The sequence below is a fragment of the Thunnus maccoyii genome, chromosome 8 (assembly GCF_910596095.1).
Source record: "Thunnus maccoyii chromosome 8, fThuMac1.1, whole genome shotgun sequence".
Lineage (NCBI taxonomy): Eukaryota > Metazoa > Chordata > Actinopteri > Scombriformes > Scombridae > Thunnus > Thunnus maccoyii.
Genome location: NC_056540.1, coordinates 11,263,914 through 11,289,593, shown reverse-complemented (window position 1 = coordinate 11,289,593; position 25,680 = coordinate 11,263,914). Strand labels below are relative to the sequence as shown.

Below are 25,680 nucleotides of genomic sequence, written 5' to 3'. Positions count from 1 at the left end.
GCCTCCTCTCAGATGTGATCTCTGCCACCTCCATATTGATAGAGTTCCGTTGCCATACCAACCATGCAAGCTGGGTGATTTCTGGTCCAGCCAGCAGCCCATTGTTTGACCAGGAGGTCATCCATCTCAGACTTGATGTATTGTCAAGCTGAGTGTGACACAGCATAACTTTTCCCATACACTGTAGTCTCAGTGAATGTATTACATCACGCTCTGTGGCCTTGCTTATCAGCTCCCTGACTATAGTGTGAAATCAACTGTGTGCAGGAGACGGTGTCAGCATACTGTTTAGTGTTGGCCTGGAGCCCAAGCTGCCCTTTCCTTCTGTGTAATATATAAATATATATATAAATATATATATATATATATTTTTTTTTACTCCCTTTCTACACTGTGAAGGCTGAGTTATTGCAGTAATTATGCAATTGTGCGTGATATGTGAATCTGCAGTCATTTCAGCAGTGTATTGCCTGCCTAATCAAACAAGGTTGGTCTTCTTACTGATCTTATTTTATTGAAGACAGTTTGTTCTCTATCAGATTGGAGACATAACGATTTTGTTTGCTTCTCAGTAATCCAAGAGAAAGGGGGATTACAGGAAGTTTAAACACTTATGGGTCACATTTCTAATCAAAATCTGACCCATCAAATACTTAATCTGAGTTGTATTCATTTCAGCATTAAAAATCAGCCGTAGCTTCAATCATTTAAACTCACCTACTCCTATTAAAAATCAAATACTTGCACCTGCTCCCATCATCAGCCACATGATCCAAATGAAAACAGAGAGATGTCATCACCCAGTGGTCATTTAGTGTCACTACACATTCAGCTATGATTAAAAGCTGTGGTTCTGTTGCAGACTGTGCAATGCAGACTCACATTGAACTGCAGTGGTGCTGATATAATAGAAGCTGTATGTGTTATCACTTGGCATGTGATCATCCTTCTTCCCTGTCACACTACAGACAAATTGGAAAAAAAAACAACAAAAAAAAACAAGGCAGGATTTGTGTGTCAAACTCCCATATATGGCCACTGAAAATGTATCTCAGTATACTTAACTTGGCTATACAATGACCTCAAACCCCCCAAAACAACGTTTGGAAGTCCACCTTTCAAATCAGAGCACTGTCTAAATGTTTAGTGAGGCAATGTACACTGTTGGGACAACTCATAAAAACTGACACCCTGAACCCACCCCAAGAATTGCATACAATCCAGAGCCGCTGACGTAAATGTTTAGGCCTTTCAATAGGGAGGATATTTCCAGTCCTTGAAACTTTAAACACAGCCCGTATTTCACCGTCAGAGAGGAGGCGGCGAGTCAAACGAGAATAGGGTGTCTTTTAACCTGTGTGTACACCTGAGACGACGAGGCCTTCTCTGCTAACCTGAACTTGAATTATCTTTTTCCACTGATATTTTTGTCCTCTTGTATGAATTCTGCAGATCGTCTGTTCATTGTGTTCATAACATGAATTTAAACCACTCCAATAAAAATAAAACTAGATAAAAAGACACAAGATGTACAAAATACAGACAAAAATATTTTAATGATAACAAGATACATCTGACTTCATGAGTCCAAAGATATTCATAGGATCGTATGCCCAATGTCTTACAGGTGAGTTACAAACCTCTAGACCATGTTCTGTATTTTCAACAGTGAGTCCTTGTGCTTAACAGAGGAAAACACGTAATGTGGTGATGGAGCACTAACAATACAGGAAAATGTGGTTAGTTTATTTTCCTCTGAACACATAAAGAAAAGCCATTCAAGCCACTACATTATTACAAAAAGCCATATCAAACATAATGACAGAGAGCTGAACAGATTGTCACTTTACACACATACAGTACATTCTCAATAGGATTAGCTTATGTCTCGCGCCGGGATGTCACAGGAATCCCAACTTCCACAACAGAATAAAAAAAAAAAAAAAAAGAAAAGCAAGAAAAGCCTCACTGATTATTCCAACCCTTGGAGCTTATAATAGTCTCTAAATGACTCGGAGGAAAAAACATTACCTTACTGTAAGTACATCAGGAACAAAAGTGAAAAACCCTAAAAGGAGCCATAAAATCTGAGTATGTTTTATTTATTTATTTATTTAACCTTTTTTTTTGCACTAAGTGCATCCCAGCATGTGGTGTGATGTGCTCACAGACTTCACTTCCACAACGAAAGCATGTGACTGGCCTGAAATGGTCAAAAGCCTGTGTCTGTGACCTAAAGGAGGAAGAGAAGAAGAGTACTAGGAGAAGGAAAGACAGGGTGAATCATCACATAAAAAAGAAAAGTTGAGCCTGTCTCTCTCCGTCTTGCTACACTCCTCTGCCTCTCTGTGTTGCTGGCTCTTGGCTGTGGCCCAGAGGAATTCTCTGGTGGCCTCGGTAAATATAACATTTAGAATAACAGCGCCAGAGCCCCCGTGTGTGGACTTAACCCAGTTCCTGGGTCCTCGCTGCGTTGCCTGCGGCTCAAACTGGTAGAATAACAGGCCTTCATGTCTCTCCTGACCTAGGTAAGGGACCAGAGATGAATAAGGGCTAATTTAGAGGAGCCAGAGATCTGGAGGGTCTCTGTCAAGCCTCTTTCCTGGCCACTGGGACACTAGAAAAGGGCAACATGGCTCTTTTAAGGAAGGGGCTCAATCTGGTCCTAAGGAGCAAGTGGGGATGCAGGACTTGATGCTGTAGTTGATAAGGACCAGGCTACAACCCAGGGTTTCTAAAATGAAATGTCCTGTACAGTAAGGACGACTGCTCTGGTGACCTGGTCTCATCTCTCAACCTGCAGCAGTCCAACACAAGCTGACAATCATCCAAAGTGCAATATCTAAGACGTTTGTGGCTCAACATCATTGTAAATTAGCTCAACATCACTTGAACAACCTTAAAATCTCCGTGTGACACAGTATCATCCATTCACTTAAATCACAGAGAAGCGGTCACTGTGGACAATAACAAGTTTAGGCACCTTGATGTGTGTGATTTTACATTTAGAGAGGAGTTAGCATCAAAACCTGTGCTATGTACTGAACGTCCTCTCTTTGCTGCAGTTCACTGATGGCTGATAGTTCAATGGAACTCGAAGAGAATGTATATATATATATAACATTTGCCAGTTCAATGCTTATCTGTGAACAAGAACAACGATGTCTCCTGAAGCTACAAACATGACATTAATCTGTAATGCCACTGAGATACAGTTTCTGAAGCTCTATTAACAATGAATGAGAGTGACGTGATACTTTTTGCATCCAAGTGAGACACATGTCATAGTAGCACTAATACTTATGAAAAAAAAATGAGTCTGTAAAACTGCGTCTGCTCTGTGAGTCTCCCTCTCATTGCTGCATAGACAGCAGTGCTTGATGACATCAGAGATCCGTCTGGGCTCTCTTATTTCTAGCTTTGTGAGAGACTTATTGATACATACAATTCTGAAACTACTATCCATATTCATAGTATTGTATTCGCATCCTCTTTAGAGTGGATTTTCACTTTAAGAACGCACACGTTTGTTGGCTTTCGTGGCCATCATGCACTACAATTCATATGTGCCAGAATTGGACTTGAAACCTGTACAATTTTGTATTTAACCATCAAGTATCTATAATTACAATACACATTCCCACTTTGAAACAACAAATGGTGTATGTTACATATCTACAGACCGATGTGTGATGGGTGCAATACTGTGAAGAGAACAACAGACAGCACACCATATACTATTTCATATATAGTATATCAGTATTGCATATTGTAACTATATTTATACATGTTTATATAAATATAGATAAGTATATTTCTATGTACATTTTGATATTTCAACATTGCATAAAGAATAAAATAAATAATACAAATATAATCAAATCTTACAGTAAGTATGATTTGAGAAATGCTATATTAGAGCCAAAATAGTCCTAACAATTGAAATAATCATGATAATAACAGTTATTATTCAGTTTTTAAAAAATCGTGGCCTACAGTCTGGCATAACAGTACAAGCTACACCACAATTACCCTGCAAGTTTACCATGTGGGACTGCTGGAATGACTGGAGAGGGCGGAATAAGGACAGGAAAGGTCGGGGCTTGTTTCCTTCTGCTCAGTCTGTCTGGAAATATGTGTGTGTGTGTGTGTGTGTGTATGTGTGTGTGGATAAGTGTGTGTAAGTAAGTGAGGCTGTGTAATTGTGTGGACATGTGCATAAGTCTGCAAGTGTGGTTTTTAAATGGTGTATGGGGGTCATCGGTGTGGTAATCTCCTGCGTTTTCACCTCCGGATGTCAGTGGCCTCGGGGTCTTCCTGGTCAGCCACCACTCCGGCCTCTGGGCTCTGGCGGCGTGCCCCCTGACTGCGATTGCGTGGGTGAGCGTTGAAGCCCGCCTTACCGGGTTTGTCCTTGTCGCCTTGCCGCGGGGGGCGAGGGTGATCCGGTTCAGGATGGGAGGGCACGGGGCGGCGGGATTCGACGGCAGCGCTGGAGGGAGACGGGGTGAGGGAGGAGCAGAGGCTCAGGCTGTCACACAGAGCCCCCCAGTTCTGCTCACACTGTAGCCGCACACTTCGTGTCAATGCCTCCTTCACCTCCTCCCCGCAGGTCAGGAGGATATTCACCAGCTCCACATATGGACTGAGCAGAGAGAAGCAAATAACTCGCATGAAGCCAATGATTTAATGTTTGGACAAACAACACATCAATGCCTAGGAATTTAAAGCAGTACATGGGATGGTGTTACTACTGAACAGTGAAGAACAGTACACGCTTAAACTGGCAGAGAAGATAAACAAATCAGAGGGATAAAAGAGAAGGAACACCCTCAGAGAAAACATGCTGACCAGACCAAACACTCACCCTTTAGGAAAGAGATCTTGGAAATGGATCATCTCCACCATGACGGCCACATTCTCCTTCGCAGCCGAGCACAGGTTGTGTTTGATGTAGCACTCTCTCTGGAGCTGGTACACCATCTCCTTAATAGACACACACTTCCTGCTGATACAGCTGAACTTGTGCCGTAGCCCGTGTGCCATACACTTCAGAGCATCTTTGATGAAGGATTTCCCCTGTTAAGAAAACACATGCACACCTGTGAAGTGAACTCTCAAAACAAAGTCCCTCGTTGATGCCGCTGAAACTTGTGGGCTCATGCATCAGCCAAAGAAAACCTTTTGGCTCCACATGTTGTTGTTAATGTGTCGTTCTCATGTTTATATTACTTGCGCATAATAATCTGGGTACTTTAGAGATGTTGTGCACCTGTTTTAGCAGTGGTGAAGAGTATGTGTGGTTGTGTTAGAGCATATGTTGTATGAGTGTGTAACTATACGTTTTAAATGAAGAATGCTAAACATGCAAGTCCCCAGTGTGTGACCATATAGACATAGTCCAGCCTGGCTTGGCAGGGCTACAGCCTCCGCTATGTATGAAAAGAGAGCTAACTGGACTTTCAGCCAGCTGGCTCATGGCCCCTTGGACCTAACTGTACATGCATCAGTCCACTGAGAGGGAAGTGAACTTCCCAAGAGGGGAGAGGAGATTATTAAACGAGATATGTATGATTGCACCTCTAGAAAAACTGATATGTTTTGAGGTATGTGGAGAAAAAAAACAACAAGTAAACAAATCTGTTCATGGGTGACGAGTGTGAAGCAATGAACCAGTGAAAAGGAAAAGGAATGTTGCCCCCGGTTATACCATTTTTGCACACAGACAGACAGACTAGTTTAGTACCTGAGAGTCAAATTTGCCAGCGTTGTGCAGGAACGTCATGCAGATTTCCTGTAGCCCTCGTATCTCGCAGGAGTTATTCTCAAAGCACTCAAACACACCACAGCCGACATCCCCTGCACTCACCAGGCAGTGCTGGATCTCAGCTGGAAAGAGAGAACAGGTTAGGGGAGGGACCTTATCATCTGTTCACAGCAGAGACAGCAGCAGATTGTTACAGGCGCGTTTGGCAAAGAAGACCATACGGCTCGAAGGCACAACTCCACTTTCACACTGATTGCCGCTACAAATCACAAAGCTGATGTGGCGTAGAACTATTTCCACAGACGCAGGCGGTTGTTTGTGTGTTCGTGACCTAGAGTCTGTTTCGGATGGGATGATGAAAGGGATGCAGGGTGGTGGGGGTGGGGGTGGGGGGGAGTCTAATTTCCCAAGCTGAGGGGTTCCTGCAGAGGAACACTTGGTGACAGAGATATTACTGTGTCATTCTGCACCACAATCCATCCGCACTGCCTAGCATTGAGATGGGATGGTGCATTGCAGATACAGCCTTGACTTCTTGTGGATGAAACACAAATGCAGTTGTTTCTATTGTCTGCCAACTAAATGTGCATCAACAAGTCTCTCATGATGACATTCGTGGTCTGACACTGAAATCAGAAGATTAAGGGCGGATTATTAGCTGCATGTGGGCGCCTTACAGCATCAATGCAGGCAAAAACTTGGGAAATTGTATGTCATGTGAATACATAATATCAGCTCCTGCACACCACTGGCTGGCCCTCAAGTGCCCTTTTCTTTCTACTGTAGCCATGAAAGACAGGAATAGGCCTAATAATTGAGGACAGGAGTTACCTCTAGCTGTCTAGTAGTGTGAGACATCTGACTACCAGCATGGAACATGTCACACAAACTGCTGCTTTCCATATGTGACATCCTCCATGTTTTATTTATAAATTAATACAGCAAATTGCAGGTTATGTTGGGAGCCAGTAGGCAGTAGTTCAGTTTCAGTTTGGCTATGAAAACCCTAACTGTTGACCTAAGTAAAACATAATTACACGCGTGATTTGTCTTGGAGCTGATAAGTGATGGGCGTGAGAACATTTTCCCTCAGTCGGAAGTGCGCACAAGTTGCGTAAAGAAAGCGCTCTTGTGACTTTGTCTTAAGCAGAACAAATAAAGGATTAAATCTGATTTATTAGAAACCACGCTTGTCAACAAAGAGCCTCTGTTGGGGGCGTGGGGGGGAGGCAGCAGTAGTAAGGGGAAGGGGATGAGCTGCTGCGGGGTTTGTAGGCACTGAGTTAAACTTTAGTGCGCAGGAAAAGTGAGCCGCTGTCAGCAGTGCTTGTTTTGGCATCACGGGAATGTGCTTGGATCGTACGAGCTTGGCCGCAACGTGCATTGAATTACACAGTGGTGTTACCAGGGTCTATGCTGTGAAACCTGCATTGGAGTTTTTCCCTTTTTTTCAGAGTGGAGTCGAGAAAACAATTATGCTCAAATGTTTGGACGCAGGTTCACACGGTGGGTCGCAAGTCGTGTTGTGTGTAATGAAAGAGCAACCAATGTAACCAACAAGTCTCGTAGAAAAAAAAGCAGCAGTCCAGCGTAGTATTAGTGCTTTTTGTTAATTAGGCAAATCACACTTGTCTTTTTTTAAAATGGTATTTAAGCAACATTTCCCCCCAAAGGACTGGCTCAATAAATTAACTCCAGCATGCCTCCAGCGCTGACCATCCACCACACTACTACAACCTTTCCTGCTCCACTAACCTGCTTGAATACATCACCCAACATTCATTTGAAGAGACAGTCTACACGAGACATGCAAAACCCTGATTTCCCCCCCAAGAAAACCACTTAAACTGTTACCTATAACGCGCGCACACACCAGCTCTCACGCACACCTAGATGCGCTGCCGTATACATTACCTATTACCTTGTGCCATTCTATTAATAGTTTACTAACATATTGAATTTCTGTTTGAGAGTATTTACAAGATATCGTCTTTCTGAGTAATCGAAAACTGGTAACTGGTATGCATCGTAGCGTCTGCGTTTAAGTTAAAAACAGCGGATTGCTCAAATCAACCGGACGTGTCTCCTGCATGGTTTAATTTGCAGCCACAGAAACACGTGTCCGAGCAAACCCCACGTAGATGTGCGAGCAGTTGCGCCAACCAAGAATCCCCACATTCTTATGTATTGACACTTATTTCTTACCTGTATTCTGCAGGGAGAGGCGTCCTTTCTGGCTGGCAGGCTTCTCCGGCGGGCTGTCATGAATATCAATATTATCCGATCCCACTACTTGCTCCAACACTGACAAAAGCAGCAGCGCCACGGCCAGTTTAACCAGCATTGCGTCTCCGACAGTGCGCTTCGATTCCCAGCAAAGATCCCGCAGTGAGAGAGTGTGTGTGTGTGTAAGTGTGTGTGTGTGTGTGTGTGTGTGTGTGTGTGTGTGTGAGGGTTCACCTTGGATCAGTGATCAGCGCAGCTGCAGCTTGGTGTCTTATGGGGCAGCTGTGCGACTGAATGCATGAGCTGAAGGGGATGCTGCCTATATTTCTCGGAGCCCCGGGTGACAATTTGGATGAAGGAGTTAAGCAGGTGTTGTCGGTCGGGCTTCACAACCAATCAGAGACGCAGACATCCACGTCCAAGGTTTTAGGGGAGTGTCCAATGAAAGTCCCATTTTTGCCATAAAACTGGAGCTATAAAGAAATATTCATGAGTAAGTTGACTGTGACAGCTCTATGATGATCAAGCAGTGTTGCACAAACTAAAGTCAAACATTTAATGACCAATATAACCAGTGGGGACCCCCAATAACCCACAAAGGCATTGTAATAACCTTTCAGTAGCTTTTAGGACTTGCATATATTGCAAAATAACTCACAGTTTCTGCTTGTTGTTGCAGTTATAGCAATGAAAAGTCAACAGCAAGTATGTTTTTGCCATTAAACTGGAGCCCTCATTTAGGCAACAGGGCTATGTATGAGAGCAGTAGGAGGATCAAGAAATACAAAGCTTGCCAACAAACTGGAGAAAATTGAAGCATATGAAGTCCAACTACTCTACATAAAATAGGCTTAGCTTGTGGGTCTACAACCTACTAAGTCATTAATGCAAGGTAGTAATTAAATTAACTACAGCTTCCAAGATGTCTGCACTCATGACTTCTAGGAAAGATTTCACAGAAAGTAGGTGAAAAGTCTGCAGTGATAGAAACCCTCATGAAATGGAAGTATACAGTACTATCTCGCAATCAGTTTTCTAATAATAATAACATGCAAACAACATGATATCAGAACTTTAATTTGAGATTATATTATCATGCTGTAATAACTCTACAGTACCAACATGAGCCCCTTTATCAGATTTTCTGTGAGGGAAGTGACTATGAAGAGGTCTGCTACACATTGCCCAGTTTACTCTGTGACAATGAGGTCTGTTAACCACTACTACAGAGAGTGATCTAAGAATAGAGGACCAACATTGGCAGGGATGCACATTTGGAGACATTAGAGGAATCTTTTTCAAGAGCAACACTTGAGGATGCCATGTGGAATAACTGTGAGCCGACTGAGACTGCAGAAGGAACATAAAGTCTCTGTCTTCCAAATGTTTCCAGTGACCTAATGGTGTTATTACTCGCAGGTAAAGGCCTCTATAGGAGCAAGTGGTGCGATGCGAGCCGGCACGTCTCATCATGCTTGGTGGGCAGGCGATAGTACCTACAGCAGAAAGTGACTGTCAGGGTGAAGGTGGGCAACTGCACTTGGATCCCAAGCCTCTAGGGGGCCCACTGATACTAATTGTTCCTCCCTTTCTTTAATTACAGCACTAGACCAACATCACCTACAGTATAATAAACTCAACTGTATCAAATGTCTAGACCTCCAGGCAGTCATAGGGCTAACATATGTAGGCAAACAAATTCACATCAACTAAAGGCCATGTAGAGCTTCCACTTTACCTGCATGTCTTTGAATTGTGGGAGCACCTGGAGGAGACTTAGGGAGACAAAAAGAAGACATGCAAACTCCCAAAATCACTGGTGGTTTACTGTGTAAATTCTCAGGTTTGAAACAGGCATATCATGGCAGAATGATATGGATGTAGGCGGTAGTTGAGTGTGTGTGTGGGTGTGATGGGGTGGGGTGGGGGGTGGGGAGCCCACAAAACCCCAGACTGAGACAAATACGCCACTGCTCAGGCGCCCCGTAAACGAACATGGGGAAACGATTGGTGGTCGTGTGTGCAGACAGACAGGGGAAGAGACAGACAAACAGGCATCTGATTGTGGCCGGCCGAATTTCATAGATCTGTGACTTTGAAATCTGTTTATCATAACATTTCATTTATGTTCATAAAATCCCTTTTCATGGGAAGCTCTGGCTCTGTTTGCTGGAAAAACTTTAAAACCCAGGCTATATTTAGACCATCAATGAAATTAGCCTAGAGCAGGAATTGGACTCCCGCTCTAACCTAACCAAAATGACGATCACTTATAGCTCTAAATATAGATAATTATTATCTTGAGACTGCAGTATCTATCGTTTTAATTGAGGTTTTTAGTCAGTGGGATGGATTTTTAGAGGAGTCGCCACAGTTGAGAAATGGGAGGTATTTTGGCCAGGAGATGGTGCAGCGTAGAAAACCTCAACATTTATTCTCATTATATTCTTATGGTGGATGTGGTAGAATTATTCTGCCATAAATTTACAGTGTCTTGTCCTACTTTTGCCTTCTGTCTCTATTTAATTTAATGTTTACATTTAGTTTTGGAGTGATATCTGCGTGGTGTAGTTTACATTTATGGCATCATTATAGACTTTGTTCAACTCCTCAATAAAAAAAATAATAAAAAAAGTTGTCCCAGTCTATGCGCCACAAATTGGTTTAAAGTTGACGAGCACAGAGCGGAAATTGGATGCAGTAATATTTTCAAAGTCCACTGGATTTGCAGCAGGCTCACACAGGAGGGTGTAGCGCACCGTGGCACGCGTCAGGAGATGGGGTTGGTGCGTTTCCACTTGAGCCTATACCACAAAGTGGAATCTCCTGCTCAATTCACGTCTGTTAAAAACTACCCACGCTGTGAACACACCCTCGATTTGGCCCAATCAGTGTGCTGCAGTGGACCACAGGCTTGTAGGCCTAATAATGTGTGTCACCGCTGCCTACTGATGCTGCATTCAAGTCATACGGGGAAAAAAGGTCATCTAACCAAAGGCAGCAACCTGGATGTGTTTAAGTATGGTAGTCATTTAGAGACATGAATTATCCACTTATTTTCTTTTTAAACAAATTTAACAGCCATTACTGAGTTTACTGCAAATCAAAACTAAAAGATGAATTTTCTTTCTGTGCTAAACTTCAGTTAGCTTTTTTTGGCAAAAAAAAACAAACCAAAACAAAAAACCAAAACAAAACAAACAAAAAAACTTCAAGGTCCACTACTAGCTTTTTCTAGAGCTTTGAATCACATCTCACTGCCTTCTTAAGCCAGTAGAGAAAGCTCAGTGAGTTATCTTAAGTATTTTATAACTTATTTTAGCTATCTCCATGACAACGAGGTAATCCCCATCCACTGTAGAAGACTAGTTAGTAAGTGGGCCTTGAGTTGAGTTCTTTCTTTTTTTTTGGTCAACCTTTTGTTTTCAAGGTCAAGAATTAACTCTTATGCTTTACAGCCAATTTCACTTGTTTGCAACATATAAATTGAGTTAAGGCCAGGAAATATGGGTGTGACCCCAAACTTAGAACTGTTTATTACTGGCTACCATCAGGCAAAGTGTTCCTTTAAATGCATTTACCTTAGGAAAATTGAAGTGAATGGCTGAACAGTGGCGGAAAACAATATTTTCGAGTATAACGCCAACCTGGTCTCACAATCTGTGTACACAACTTTACACACTACGCCAATGTGCAATGTTGCATGCAGGTGATAATTTAACGCAGCATTTTTAATCTTTTCGCGTGTCATTTAACACAGTTGGTTAGGTTTAGGCACAAAAACCACTTGGTTAGGGTTAGGGAAAGATCATGGTTTGGGTTAAAACAGTAAAGTGTAGTAAAAATGTCCTGTCCTGCTAAAAATCTCCAGTTAAAATGCCCGACATGATGTTGAGGATGCCCAGTTGGTGGTCTCAAAAAGCGCTCTCCTGCTACTTTTGCAACTTTTTGCCAACTTATTATCTAGCCAACCCGCCTCCTCCTAATAAGCCAAAAATCACCTTATAAAATAACAGAAAGTTGCATTATATTGATGTCACTTCCCTAGGAAGGTTTGACCATGGATGGACCAAAAATGGCGCCCATTCAGTCCTATAAGAACTGCTCGGCTAGCGCATATGGCAAAAAAAGTTTCTAGTATGCGGTTTGCTTCTGCGTTGTACGGCCCACTGAAATGCACAGTGGTGTTTCTCCTGCTGGCCCCGTCTCCAAGTTCTCGCTCAGCCCATAGACTTTACATTGTGATGAAAAATTCATAATTGACCTTGTTTGCAGTTTGAGATGTCCTGTCAACAGTTTGACAGACGTGTCTTTTACAATGGTCTATGGGGGAAATGCTTTTTGGGCCGCAGGGGGATTTTTTTGCTGCAATACCGTGAGTGACCACTGGGAAAAATTGGCTGCAAGGCTGAGCAGTGGCACCCTATCCATGGGTTTGGCATATCACCTGCACACAAAATTGGACTTTGGGGTATGCACTGCACACAATTGGAAAGTGTAAGGTTGTGCTATTTGTACGCAGATTGAAGAGGCTGGTAATGCGTATGTAGCCTACTGCTTGATTGCAACACAAAACAGCAAGCATTGGCACTGAGAGCAAGAACATTCAGCGGTTTCTAAGAGTAACCAAATGAATGAACATCATGATTTAAAACTTCATTCACGAGGTTTAAAATACTATTTAGATTCACGTTTTCCAGAGCAGCTTGCAATGAGCGAGCAGGCAGCGGTTCAGCGGTCGAGTCAGTCTCTCAAAGTTGACCCACAGTGGCTTTAGTTCACGTACAAGTTGGACTCACATCCTCATAACATCAGAAAAAGCACATATATGGCCTACAGCGTCTACATGGAAGGCATTCCTGTTCATTTTATTGTGAGTGTGTAAAATGTATTTAGGAAATGTCAACTGAATTGTGTGTTTCCAGTGTCATTTCTACATTTTTTGGTCAATTACTGCACAAACATATACAGTATATTGGAAATATATCTATCTGACAAAACAAACTCACCTCAGCTTCCATTTACTAGCTATTCTGGAGCTTTTGATCGTATTACAAGATTGTCATCAGCAGACTGCAGATGTTCATATTTCCATTTTCTGAGAGCTTTAATGATTTCTCATCTATATTGGCTTAAAAGTTGAGTTTAATACATTCAGCTCTTCATATGAAGACCTTATGTTCCATTTACAACTTGACTGCATCCACGACAGTCACTTAAATATGTGAACACAATGTAAAGCTGTCAAAATCTGTGTCGTGTCAGTGGTATTAAGAATCTATTTCATGTTTATATTGCATAAATGCATCGTCTCCTTGGGTGATAATGTCCAGAAAATAGACAAGTATGCTTTGACAGCAGTAATGTTCATTCACTTTGACTGCTGTACTGTAAACATACAGAAAGCAGACATGTGTTCTGAGTTGGGGCCCCTGGGGCCCTGGCAAGTGATCAACCAATGAAACCACAACAGAGAGGCCAGGCTGGGGTGTGTGTGTGTGTGTGTGTGTGTGTGTGTGTGTGTATGGGGGGGTCGCTTCACTGGGAAGGAGGCTTCTGTAACAGCAATTAATGTTAGCAGTTTACAGACTTCTTATAGTACTTTACGGGAAGCATGTGGGTGTAATTCGGCTAACAGTTCAGGCTCAGTAGTGGAAAGCAGCCGGACAATAACTCTTGAGTGACCCCGCAGAGGCTTCACTCAAAAACCTTTAGTATCTTCTTCATTCACACTCACACACTGCATTGTTGTGATAAATTGTAAACAAATGGTTCACAGTGGAGGTGAAAAGAGCCCCAATCTGATTCTTTTACCCTCATATGTGATGTCAAATCTTTGCTTAATTTCTTACATACATTACACTTGGAAATGTGACCTCAGTCTGAACACTCTTGTGTAATTCCTGTGCATAATTTGTCATGAATCTGCTCTGGCATTTGAAGAAAGCACAGCTGCAATGAAGGTGTGTGGCCATATAATGATTTGGAATTTTGCCTCCATGTCAGAAAGAGATGAGTAATCAATGCAAGGTTAAGAGCCTTCAAGGTTAAGAGCCTTAAAGGAATAGTTCAACATTTCTGGAAAATTTGCTTTCTTGCAGAGAATTAGATCGATACCACTCTCAAATCTGTCTGTTATATGAAGTGACAGCTGCAGGGGCCGGGTAGTGTATAGCTTAGCACAATGATTGGAAATGGGAAAACAGCTCAAATTTTTATGAAGTCTGTATCCACATACCCATATGTACATTGAAATATTTTTTGTTTGATGTAATCATTCCTCCTGTTCACACTGACCATTAAGGGATACCTTCCTAACATGCTTCCAATGGGAGAGATGGAGGACAACATGCAATGCAAAAATTATACTGGTGTCTATTCTATGACTTTGTATTCCAGAGTTGATCTGAAGTGAATACAAGGCTTCATCAGTCTGAGATAATCAAATCAAGTTGGTATTTAATGTCTTTTTAGTACTGAGTTTCCTCTTTGTGTATCCACAGACAGTGTTTCTGTGCTGAGATGCAGTGGAGGCACAGTAACACAAAAATCTCCTACTAAAAAGACTGTTCTGTGTGGGACTATCCCTCTGTTTCCAGTCTTGGTGCCAGGCCAAGCTATCCAACTGCTGGTTATAGCTTTATATTTACCGTACAGACATGAGAGTATCGATCCTCTTCTATAACTGCCAGCAAGAAAGCGAATGAGCATATTTTCCGAAAATGTTGAACTATTCCTTTAAAAAAAAATCTGCCAGTGTTACACTGAGTTGACTTTTATGCAGTGAACCTAGCCATCTGCCACAGGAGCTGTGTGATGACATGTGGCCTCCATTTAATTTGCATACTTCTGCTCAAGCATGCCAGATGTTTATTCTTTGTAGTAATGTTATTTTGAAAAAGGTGACTGTTTCAGACTGATGCTGGATATGGGCACGAAAATATAATGTAAACTGTCTTAAAAGAAAAAAACTGAGCAGTAACTCAAAACTGAGAGTTAAGTCTTGCATTGTAAACATAACTAATAAAACCCCTCTGAGGAGAAAGAGCATGAGAAGGGAGCAGTGTTGGGCTGTCAGAAGTCGTGAAATATCAAATACCAAAGTCTTCGAGGAACCTGAAGATGATATCTTAGTTTCTAAATTTGGTTCAGTTTATGACTCTGTGCATCTGTGTGCCTGTGTGTGTGTTTGTGTATATGTGTGCATGTGTGTGCCTGTGTGTGTGTGTGTGTGTGTGTGTGTGTGTGTATGTGTGTGTGTGTGTGTGTGCATAATGCTGTTAGGTGAAAACCTTGTATCTTCCAAATGCGGGCTTCTTGGAAGCTGCACCTAAGAAAAACATTCTTGTTTTTGCAGGATGACAGTGCATTTTTTGGCCATATCCAAGAGAGTTTTATGAGTCAAAGGAGTTGAAAAACATGCAATCTTGTAGCATGGAGCTGCAAAATCTTTCTCTCTCTCTCCCATTAATGCACTCTTTGGTCTGTTAACTCACCTGACTCGTGAAAAGAGAGGTTTTACTGGCCCAGCTCAGCAGGCCAACTCTGGGCTCTGATTCCAACCGGTGTGAAAGCACCATATCTCAGACCCTCACTTAATTCGCCTCAAACAATGTGCTATTATAGAGTTTGCTCTGTATGGGTTATATTGCTACAGCGCTGGCAGGCAGATTACAAAGTGCTCCGTCTCATTACTGTCCATATAAGCCCGCAGGCCTCGCCAGCACAAAGGAGTGATTGAGTGATAAGGGGAAAGAGATGGGCCGTAGCTGCCCATGAGAGCCCTCACCTTGGCTGCTACAGCCTGGATGAGGGCAGAGGTGATGTCATCATGGCTAGAGACACAGGGGTCGACCCCTCTGATAGGTGGGCATGCTGGGACAAAAGAGAGCAGCTGGGACACAAAGGCCCCATTTAATGAGAGTGAGACATGAGGCCAGAGCGGACTCCGTGGGTGGCACATAGTGTCATAGCTGCTGAAAAGACCGGTGAGCAATTAATCATCTGATTCAAGAACTGGGCAAAGGGCTTATTATGTAAGGTCAGTTGAGACAACATCATTGAGGCAAAGGGAGCATTTCTGGGTTACACTTCTATTTGATCACACACGATCCCCCAAATTTTCCTTGATCCCATAATATTGAATCCAGGGATGCTATATTTATCATGATGGTCAGGTCCAACAATTGTGCGACACACTTACCCCTCATTAGAGATGAAGGGTCCTTTGTGGCAGCCTGACAATCATTAAAACTTCTCCCCTGGCTTGGCTTGTTTACTCTCTGGTAATTACCAGGTGATTGTGTAGCCTGTGACCCACATTCAGAGTCAGGTCAGCCAAGACATGGGGGATAATTGACAATATTCAGAGAAGTGCACGTAGAGAAAGAGTGTTAGAGTGGATAGTCATTTGTTCCTGCCTCATTAGACTGTGTTAGAAGACAAGCTGGCTCACAGTATTCTTGCGGTGGGACAATACCTCTGTCCACTGTAAGACCAAAATGTGGGCTCTGGTGTGTAGATGTGTTTGAGAGGGCATATGGCAGCCTCATTTATCCATTTATGCATTAATTTATTCACTCGCTGGTAATATGGAAAATAAATGAATAAACTCACTGTGTAATGTATATGTCTTCGAGGTGAGCTCATTCCGACTGAATATAGCTTCTGAAGCATTTTTGGACTGTGTGGTACTTCGGCTCCACCCGTTTCACCTGTCCAAGTGAGTACACCACTTCTCCTGGCAGCCCTCCTACCATGACAGAAACAAGTGACTGACTGCCTCACTTAAACACACACACACTCACAGACAAACACACACCTCTGCTCCATCTTGAATCCATATATTGCAGAAGTCCAGCTGCAATTTTATGTTGTGGTCCCAGAAGTTAGCTCCCCCACGGTTCATTGGTTGAAGCTTGAGTTTATGAATATTGGTTTTGTATTAATGCTGAAAATCTGCTTACGGTATTTAATGTGTTTATTATGCGATTATCTTCACAAAGTAACTCTGGGCTAAACACAGCCAATAAAAGCTAATGTTAGGCCAACCTGTGAAAAACTAATAGGTTGCATGCCTCCACCATCGCAAAGGTTGGCAAACTATATTGAATTTGGCTGTGCTCTCAAATTTCTGTCACACACAGCACAGTGAGGTGTAGGCTACTCTGTGTGAATCCAGGCATCCACACAAAAAGGTAAACCTCATGAGTAAAGCTGGGAGCAGACACAACTCTTAAGTTCCTCAAAGTAAGAAGTAATCAACTATAACTTGATTGAGCCGAAAACACAAGGCTCAAAGGACTGAATGTAAAAAAAAAAACACACACAACACAACATGGCACTGTTGACCAAATACAGGTTTGGATGGTCAGCCTGAACAAACTGCAATTGTGGCCAAATGTAACACTTATTTTTGGTCACATTCATGCAGTTCTGCCAGTGCAAACACACCAGATTTGATTTCATTTGGAGTACAGTTAGTTGCTAATACTATACTAGGATTCCTGCAATTAAAAAAAATACAACTGGAAATTTTGTAAATTGGAAAGTCTTTCCAGAAATAGAAGTATTGTGAAAAGAGCATAATTACTACTGCATAGAGGCTGTTTGCAAATTGGATGTTTGATGGACTATTTCACCTCAGAATGATGCAAGAAATTGAGTTTAACTTGTGTTAACCACCAACACTGTGTTAAGCTTTCATCCAAAATCCCATTCAAATTGTGAACCAGTTGCTAAAAATAGCTAAAAAAAAAAAAAAAAAAAAGATTTCTCACTCCTGTCTTTTAGTGTCAAACCCTCAAAGTAACAATATTTAATTTCCATTTCATCAACTTGTCAACTTGGTTTCATGAGCTTGTTAGGAGTCACTGGTACATAAACTGTCACATCCTCAAGCTGAAGTAGGCAGCCTTTTATATATGTCTGTGTCTGTCTGCCAGTGCCCCTCAGACATATGTTGGACCCCTAAAGGTGATGCGCTGGTGAGCAATAATAACCCTGTTAGGTAGCTCATTAGAAAAGTGTTGTTTGACATGGCTTGATTGGAGGGCATTGTTTCTATACTGGCGCCTGTGTTTACAGAAAACAGAGACTTGGACTGTTATGGTATGGAGGTAATATAATGGTCTTATATAAAACTACCTGTCTATAAAGAATAATGTATTTCATTGTACTGTTGAGAAGCAACACACGCATTTAGCATTTTTTTGTTTGTAAAAAAAGGAAGGAACTATCTTCTGATAGTGCTATAAATAAAGCATGATATATTTAGAATAGTTGAGGTTAATTAGCCAGCTCATGAATCAGTGGTTGGGTCCAGATCAAACCAACATGTCACAGATGCTTGTGAACCTCAGTGCCATGAGGTTACAATTGTAGGATGTTTTGGGATATTTGTTGTTTACGATGTGTGCTCTAGAGTTAGGGGTAATTGATTGCTGTGATGGTGTGTGTTGGAACATGTTGTATTTTTCCGTAAGGCCAGCGGCTGAGAGGGGGCTGGGCCGCTGCAGCAGATGAAAAGCCTTCTAGGACCGTCCAACCTTCCCAGGAATTCCCAGAATTCCAGTTCCTAATTATGACATCCGCGGAGCAGAGGCCCAACAGCCTGACCCCTACCCCCCCTCCACCCCAACACCCATTACAAACACACACTTGCGTGAACACATGCACGCATTACAGGCACATGCACACATTCCAATTGCTCCTCCACCAGCATCATCATAGATGAGAGACGGAGAGTGACAGGAGAAATGGAGGGAGAAAAGGATGGAGAGCCTTGGAGGGGAGAGAGGAAGATTATAAGGCAAAGAAGGAGAAAAAGGTAGTCTGTATATCAGAGAGTGACTTAAAGTGGACAGTTCAGTCATTCCTGTTTGCCTTTCTGTCTCTGCAGGCATTTCTTAGGTATGGCGAGCACACCTCAGCTTAGTGCAGTGTGTGGAAGTCTGTGGAATCCAGTAAAAGGTCTTCTTATAGGTAAGGAAATACCCCATCTCCACACTTGAAGGTTTAATACTTTGTCGAAATTAGCTTAGCGTTAATAGTTTTTCTTAAAAAGTGTTTTTACAAGCTGTACCAAACATAATTCTGACAAATGCATGGTAGTTGAGAACAGTTTCTTTCAAAATATGCTTTTTTTCCTCCTCTGCCTTGCCTTAGGTTACAGTGACCAGATGTCCTGGTTTGCCCGGAATTGTCCTGGTTTCAAGCTGGGTGTCCCAAGTCCTGACAAATATCTGTTAAACACTAAAATATCCCAATTTTCAATATTCACTACCAAATTTTCCCAGTTTTCACCACAATTAAAATAAGAATCATAATATTATACTTGTTTTCTGAGCTTACATAGACGTTTATGTTCTGTCCTACTAATTATTACCTAACCCAATATAAAAACATTAGCAGTGCACCACGCATCTGAATTCAACACTGATTTATCTGTATGTGTGTCAATCAATCAATGTGTTGTTTTCAAGGCTGTTGCTAGCCTATGACACTTGCGGCTCTTTCTGACAGAACTTGTCACTATGCTAACGGTTAGCTATCATGCTGTAGAGAGAGTTGGTCTTTTCTAAAGAGACCCAGGAGGCTTACTCTTTCCTTCGTAAAGTACCTGGCAACAAAAATGCTGCGTTCTGCACACACTTGCAAGAGTATATTTTCGGTCACGCAAGGTGGAAATGCTGATATAAAAGATCATATTAAGATGGCCAAACATAAGCGGTGGTTTCCCTGAGAGCTCCAAAACTCTAAGAAGAAAGACTGCAAAATGTAAAGTACCCTAACTTTCTTTAAATGGTCTTTCTCGGTGCAGTGATGTTTTGATGTTTTAATCTTTGTAAACTTGAAACCAACTCATGGCATAGTGTCGTGAAGATGTAATTGAAAGATATTTGTATGTTGCCTATAAAGTTATTTATAGGCCACAAAGAGATTTGTACCTTGTTTTGTTTAAACTCTGTGAAAGGAAAATCAGAGATTTCTTCTGAAACACATTATACATGTTAGAAAATAATTGCTGAAAACATGTGAAAAGACTGTGAACTATGTAGTACTGAATTGTGGAGTTAGAGCGATTTCACCATTTTTTGGACAGGCCTGAAATGGTGGCTCTATGATGTAGAGGGGTGACTAGCATGCCCCCCCACCCCCTGACTATATAAACACTAGAGCACATATACTCATAGTTAGTATTTTTACAGTTTTTGAAACTTTCAATGGAGAAAACTGGGATTCACTTCAGATAATCCGCTGTTACTGGTGAATGGGGTCATTTTCAGTCAACGTTAGCGCTTAAGGATTTATTTTAAACCCAGCTGAAGCATCCGTTGATGGGTGGAGCCGCCAGTGGCTTCAGCTTCATCCCCGGCTGTTCAGCTGGGAGGACGGGTAGAGTCAACGGACATGGCACTGGCAGTGGCCGACACCAGCTGCCACCAACACCGGCTGCCGCCCACGGCTGCGGCTTCAGCACCGGCTGTGCGGCTGGGAGGTCCCCGGCCAGAGGGAGAGCATTTGCCGAGCAGCACTTCACCAAAAAGCATGGCTTGAGAGGCTTTTGCTCCAAGGGTGACAGCCACAATGAAGCCGCCAAAGACATTTCAGCAAAGGAGTGAGTAATGTTAAGTGCACAGAATTCCATTGAAAAAACCAACAATTTAACATAAAGATGATTGGTGATGGATCACTTGTCATCTAGTCCTTTAAGTTATATTTTTACTGAAACAATTCCACATTTACCTACAAAATATGTGAAAAATTAAACACTGGCTCATACAGTTACTTTATTTTCAAAATATCATCCATGTCGCTTGCCTTACACCTACAAACATGCCTATTTTAAATTGTATATTTTTAAAAAAGAGTTTGGTCTGAGTGTTGTTAACTCAGGGGCTGTTCAGTTGGGCTGTGCTTTCAGCACCTTCAGCGGACACATCCCCAGCATTTCAGAATAGAGAATACTGCCTATTTTTACACAATTTTGAAACCCAATTTTATATACTTGGTGACTTTTTTAATCATTCAAATTCAGAGAGGTGATCAATTACACATTTTTGTGTGGTGTGTCAAACTCAGAACACATATTTATTATTGCTTTACATGGACTTTAAAAAAAAGCTGGCAGAGAATGTGTCACATTTGGCCATTTAGGCGGCAGCCTGTGCTTGTGCATACTGACAAATACTTTGGTGGATTTTGGGCAACAAAACATAATTTTTCAACTGCTGAGGCGCTGTCCATGGTGTTGAAGGGTGCGCTCGCTAGGTGTGCTAAGCGCTAAAACAATTGTCCCCCATCCTGATGAAAATGCCTATGGTGCATGTGCATAGCACAAGCGCATACATGTGCGCGTGCATGAATGCGCGGTACACTTAAGGGTCCTAGTTTGGGGGTTTGAAAATATGGTCACCCTACTTTAGGTGGATGCAATTGAAAGTAGATGGAAATCTATATAGACTTTTACCAGAATTAACAAAGTATAGTTTATTTATTTCATCCATCAATTCATGGCTAAGTGTACATTGAATTCCCAACCCAAGTGGACTGTAGCTACTATCTAAATTGACCTAAACTGGGCTAATTTCAGCGGTCAACACAGAGCATGCTGCACAGAGAGTAAATAAAAAGATAGCCATACAGTTTTCTTTCTTTGGGTAAAGCTACAATAACTTACGGCACTTAGGGCATTTAGAGACAGCAGAAACAACCTATAATGTTAAACACAACACAGACAACACCTCTGAAGTTGATATGGCAAATGTGGTAGCAAACAATTCTCTATTTACACATCCAGCAGACACAGAGCAGCATTAGCATTCACTTAGATTCATGTTTCTTACTCTCCTCTTGCTCTGTTATTTGTCTCTACCAACTCAGGGAAATATATGGCTCTTTACCTGCTAAATGCTTCACTATGTTCACCAGCTAGTTGCTAACTTTGTTCAGCTGCCTGATGCAGCTAAAAACAACGCTAATGAGAGCTGTGGAAGCAGTGTTGCCAACTATTTTCAGTTTGGCGTCATGTGCTAATCTGCATATAAAAGATGACATAATTGCATACAAGATTTGTAAAAATATAAGAATATTAAGCTAAACCAAACTGACTGTAACTAGCTTTTCAAGCAGATCCTCAATGTGCATCTAAATCTATCTCTAATAATAATAATTATGCTGGCTGTTGTATCAACTCTAACCGAAGTATCATGAATAGAGAGATGATTATGCAATGGAATAAATTCACTATTGTTAACTCTGTCTATTTTGACAAAACAAAGTCAGACTTAGATAGTAAAATTAAATCATTGAGAATAAAAACAATGGGGATCAATGATTGGTCACGAAGTACGCACATTTACAGCTGCTCTGTCCCACCAACTGAACAGTCAATTGAGAGAGCCACATTAGTGCTCATTCAGTGAGAAATACTGGTGACTCCCTTCAAGGACAGGAATTAAGGTCTGTCCAAAAAGTCGCTAGATATGTTGCTAGCCACTTTTTTGATTTAAAAAAAGTCACTAAAGGGGTCTGAAAAGTCACTATATCTAGTAACAAAGTCGCTATGTTGGTAACACTGTTGAAAGTGAACCAAAACAATAAAGTTGTGGGCCATAAAACCAAAACAATGAGCTAAAAGACCCTATAAAGTTTCATAGAACTGGGAGGACCTGCAAAGTCAGGTGATAACTGATTATGTCACAACAAGCATTCTCTTTTAAATACAAGAAATCATGTGATCCATAGTTATCATTAAATATTGATTATAGCTGCTTTAAGTAGGTTGTAGTAGTAGTAGTAAGTAGGAAGAATAGTCAAATTAAAAAAAAACAAAACACGTAAAAACCACCACATTTCCCATTCACGTCAACTGGTACAGGGCTGGATAAGTGTGTTGTCTGGCTGGCTTCATGTACAGCCTCTTCGTTTCATGTGCCAGAAAAGCTTGGGACATAAATTCTCTGGTGTGAGTCGTGGGAGGTACGAACTGAGCACGGGTGTTTCTGTTTGCTCTGTACATTTTGTTCCTTGGGGAAATCGCTCTGATTAAGTGCTACTATTTTGACAATATGTCAACTCACAGGGAGTGAAGATGAATTTATGTGCTTGGCAGTTCTGTAAACAGCATTGCTGACCAACATGTTCCCAACCTCATCCCAATGCCGTCTGAAAAAAAAGGGTCAGTAGACTGCCTATTTTAGTGCTGCTGTCAAACTGTAAAACTGTAATGAATCGCTTTAATCAGAACCCATGAAGTACCCTCTCTTTTTTTCTTTCATTTAATTTTTTCTTCTAAATAAATCCTTGGTGTAGCATCAGTGAGTGTGCATGAATTCTCTATGACACAAATATACCAATTCCTAAAATGCATATGTATGTTTCTTTATTTTTAGGATCGAGCCCCTGGCCAGACCACTCTGTGAGTCGCCGTGGGGATAAGAGGGCCCTTTATTAGAGATGGCACACAGGGGTCCTTCATAAGGCTCACATGAGCACTTTATAACATCTGACATAAGCATTTGTGAGTGTGGTTACCGATGCTTGTGGTTCCATCTCTGACGCTGCATGGCTGATGGAGTCCAGTCTTATGGGGTTGGAAGACTCGCTCTTGCTCTCTTTCTCTCCCCTCTCCACTGCCCTTCCATCTAGAGAAAGAAAAAGACTGAGAAAGAAACAGACGGGATAAACATAGAACCAGAAGAAGGCGAAAGGGGAAGGCGAAAATCTAGTGATGCAGGACCAAAAACACACAGAAGCAGTTGGATAAACACCATGAACTTCATATAAAAGCTCAGAGGAGGCTTTGGCCAAAAAAAGAAGCTAATCATTATTAGCCAGTGCTATATTGGTGTGCATCTGAGATGTTGGCTGACTTCATTAATGTACACAGCACTTTTACAAGTTTTATATATATATATATATATATATGTGTGTGTGTGTGTGTGTGTGTGTGTGTGTGTGTGTGTGTGTGTTTGTGTAATTGAAAATGTTCACAAAATAGCATTTTCTAACATTGTTTGTCAGTATGTCTGTATATGACCATCAAAAAAAAAAAAATTTCTAATATGCCACTTCAATGGTTAAGATTGGATTAAATTTTGGCAACTAAATCTACATGGTTATTGTTAAAAAAAAAAAAAAAAGGCCGCTTAACGAGAAGGCAGGACTGTTTTATGTTCTATAGTTCTGATTGGTTGTTGTTGGAATGTCGTTTTGTTCTACCAATCATGTACAACTAAGGTGATGCTAGATATCTCAGCTCTATTTTCTGTTAATTGAGAGAGAGTTAGGTATCCAACTCGTGCAGGCAGAAGACAGTAATATTAGCATTGAGCTTGAGTTGAGCTTGAGTTGAATTGCCTTATTTTGTTGGTGTGCTGTCCATTGTGTGAACAACAAAGTATTTTGTTTTTATGATCTTAATCGCTTTGAATCATAGAGTTTGTTACAGTTTTGAAGGCATTTCTTTGTTTAATGCTATGTAGAAGTGGACCACATAAGAATGTATTTTCGGTTATGCACATGTACATAGGCATATTATTATGCACTGTTGTTTCATACTCTGTATATTTTATTTGTATTTGTTTCAGAACCACACATATACCCAACTTTCCATACACACCTTCAAATGTAGCAACGATAAAGGAGCAGTTCAAGTTGAAATAAGCAAGTTAACCCCTCAACCAGGAAACAGTGACTGTGCCAGTTCTAATCAGGTGCCCTGTAGTGGTTCAGCCCTCTGCATCAGCACAGATAGTATCTTTGAGCTTACTTTCATTGGTCCTACAGCAATGTCACAACATGAGCAAGCAGACCCTACAGTTTGGGAGTGTAGGCAGACCTGTTTCTCTGTGTACATAGCTGACCTCACTGGACCAAGGTCTCAGAGGCAGTCATCACAACCAAGTCATCCAAACCAAGAGGAAGATGATAAGGATTCTGCCGGTGCATCGGGTTCATCCAGATCAACTTCACCAGTAAGCCAAGCCTCTAATCATGGGTGCATGGTCAAAGACAGATGGGGGAGCAGACAAGGCTCTGGCAATAGGGCCAGCCAGCCCCCTGATATGCTTTCAGCATATTGGGAGATGAGAGAGAAGAATGCAGAGATTAGGAGGGAGTAACAGCAACTCAGGCTGGAATTAAAAGGCTCCTCACACTGCACTCCAGAGTCATCATGCAGGTGGCCTGAACAGCAGCAGAAGCAACTAGACAGTGCCTCCTTTACACTGAGAGACGTCTCCCCACCTGGAGCTTACAAAAGAGACAGACATACACAATCCCCAGTTCGTGCCCACAAGCGGCACATATCTGACCAATTGGGGATGCACGGTGATCCCAATACATCCTTCCACCACTCGCCATCCAGAATAGAAAGGACACACCCCCTCAATTCATTCCCACAGGAGAGAACTTATAGGAGGCCAACTCCCACTATCCCTCATCTGACCTCCCCAGATCCAAGAGAGTCTGCTCAGCTAAGGATCTCATTGGAGAACCTCCTGCCTGAAGATGCAACTGAGCGGTTTAAATTTCAAATTATCAAGGACCATCTTAAATTTGAAGAGGAAATGCTGGTAGCAGATTCATATAGTAATTCCAGATAAGCTCATCAGTTAGCTCTCCATTGTATTGCTCAGCTAAAGGATGGTCCAAGCATAGGTAGTGGTGACATAAAGGCATTC

General features: G+C 41.8%; 1 protein-coding gene across 1 annotated transcript; it reads right to left on the bottom strand.

The window, feature by feature from the left end:
* Positions 1 to 1,577: 1,577 nt before the first annotated feature.
* On the bottom strand, positions 1,578 to 23,872 carry stc2a (stanniocalcin 2a). Its single transcript, XM_042418010.1, has 6 exons — positions 23,531 to 23,872; positions 7,973 to 8,466; positions 5,747 to 5,889; positions 4,868 to 5,079; positions 4,289 to 4,645; positions 1,578 to 2,233 (listed from the first exon to the last, which is right to left on the bottom strand). Exons 2-6 carry the CDS (start codon positions 8,109 to 8,111, stop codon positions 2,107 to 2,109), a joined length of 978 nt encoding a protein of 325 aa, XP_042273944.1. The 5' UTR covers positions 8,112 to 8,466; positions 23,531 to 23,872; the 3' UTR covers positions 1,578 to 2,106.
* Positions 23,873 to 25,680: the final 1,808 nt, after the last annotated feature.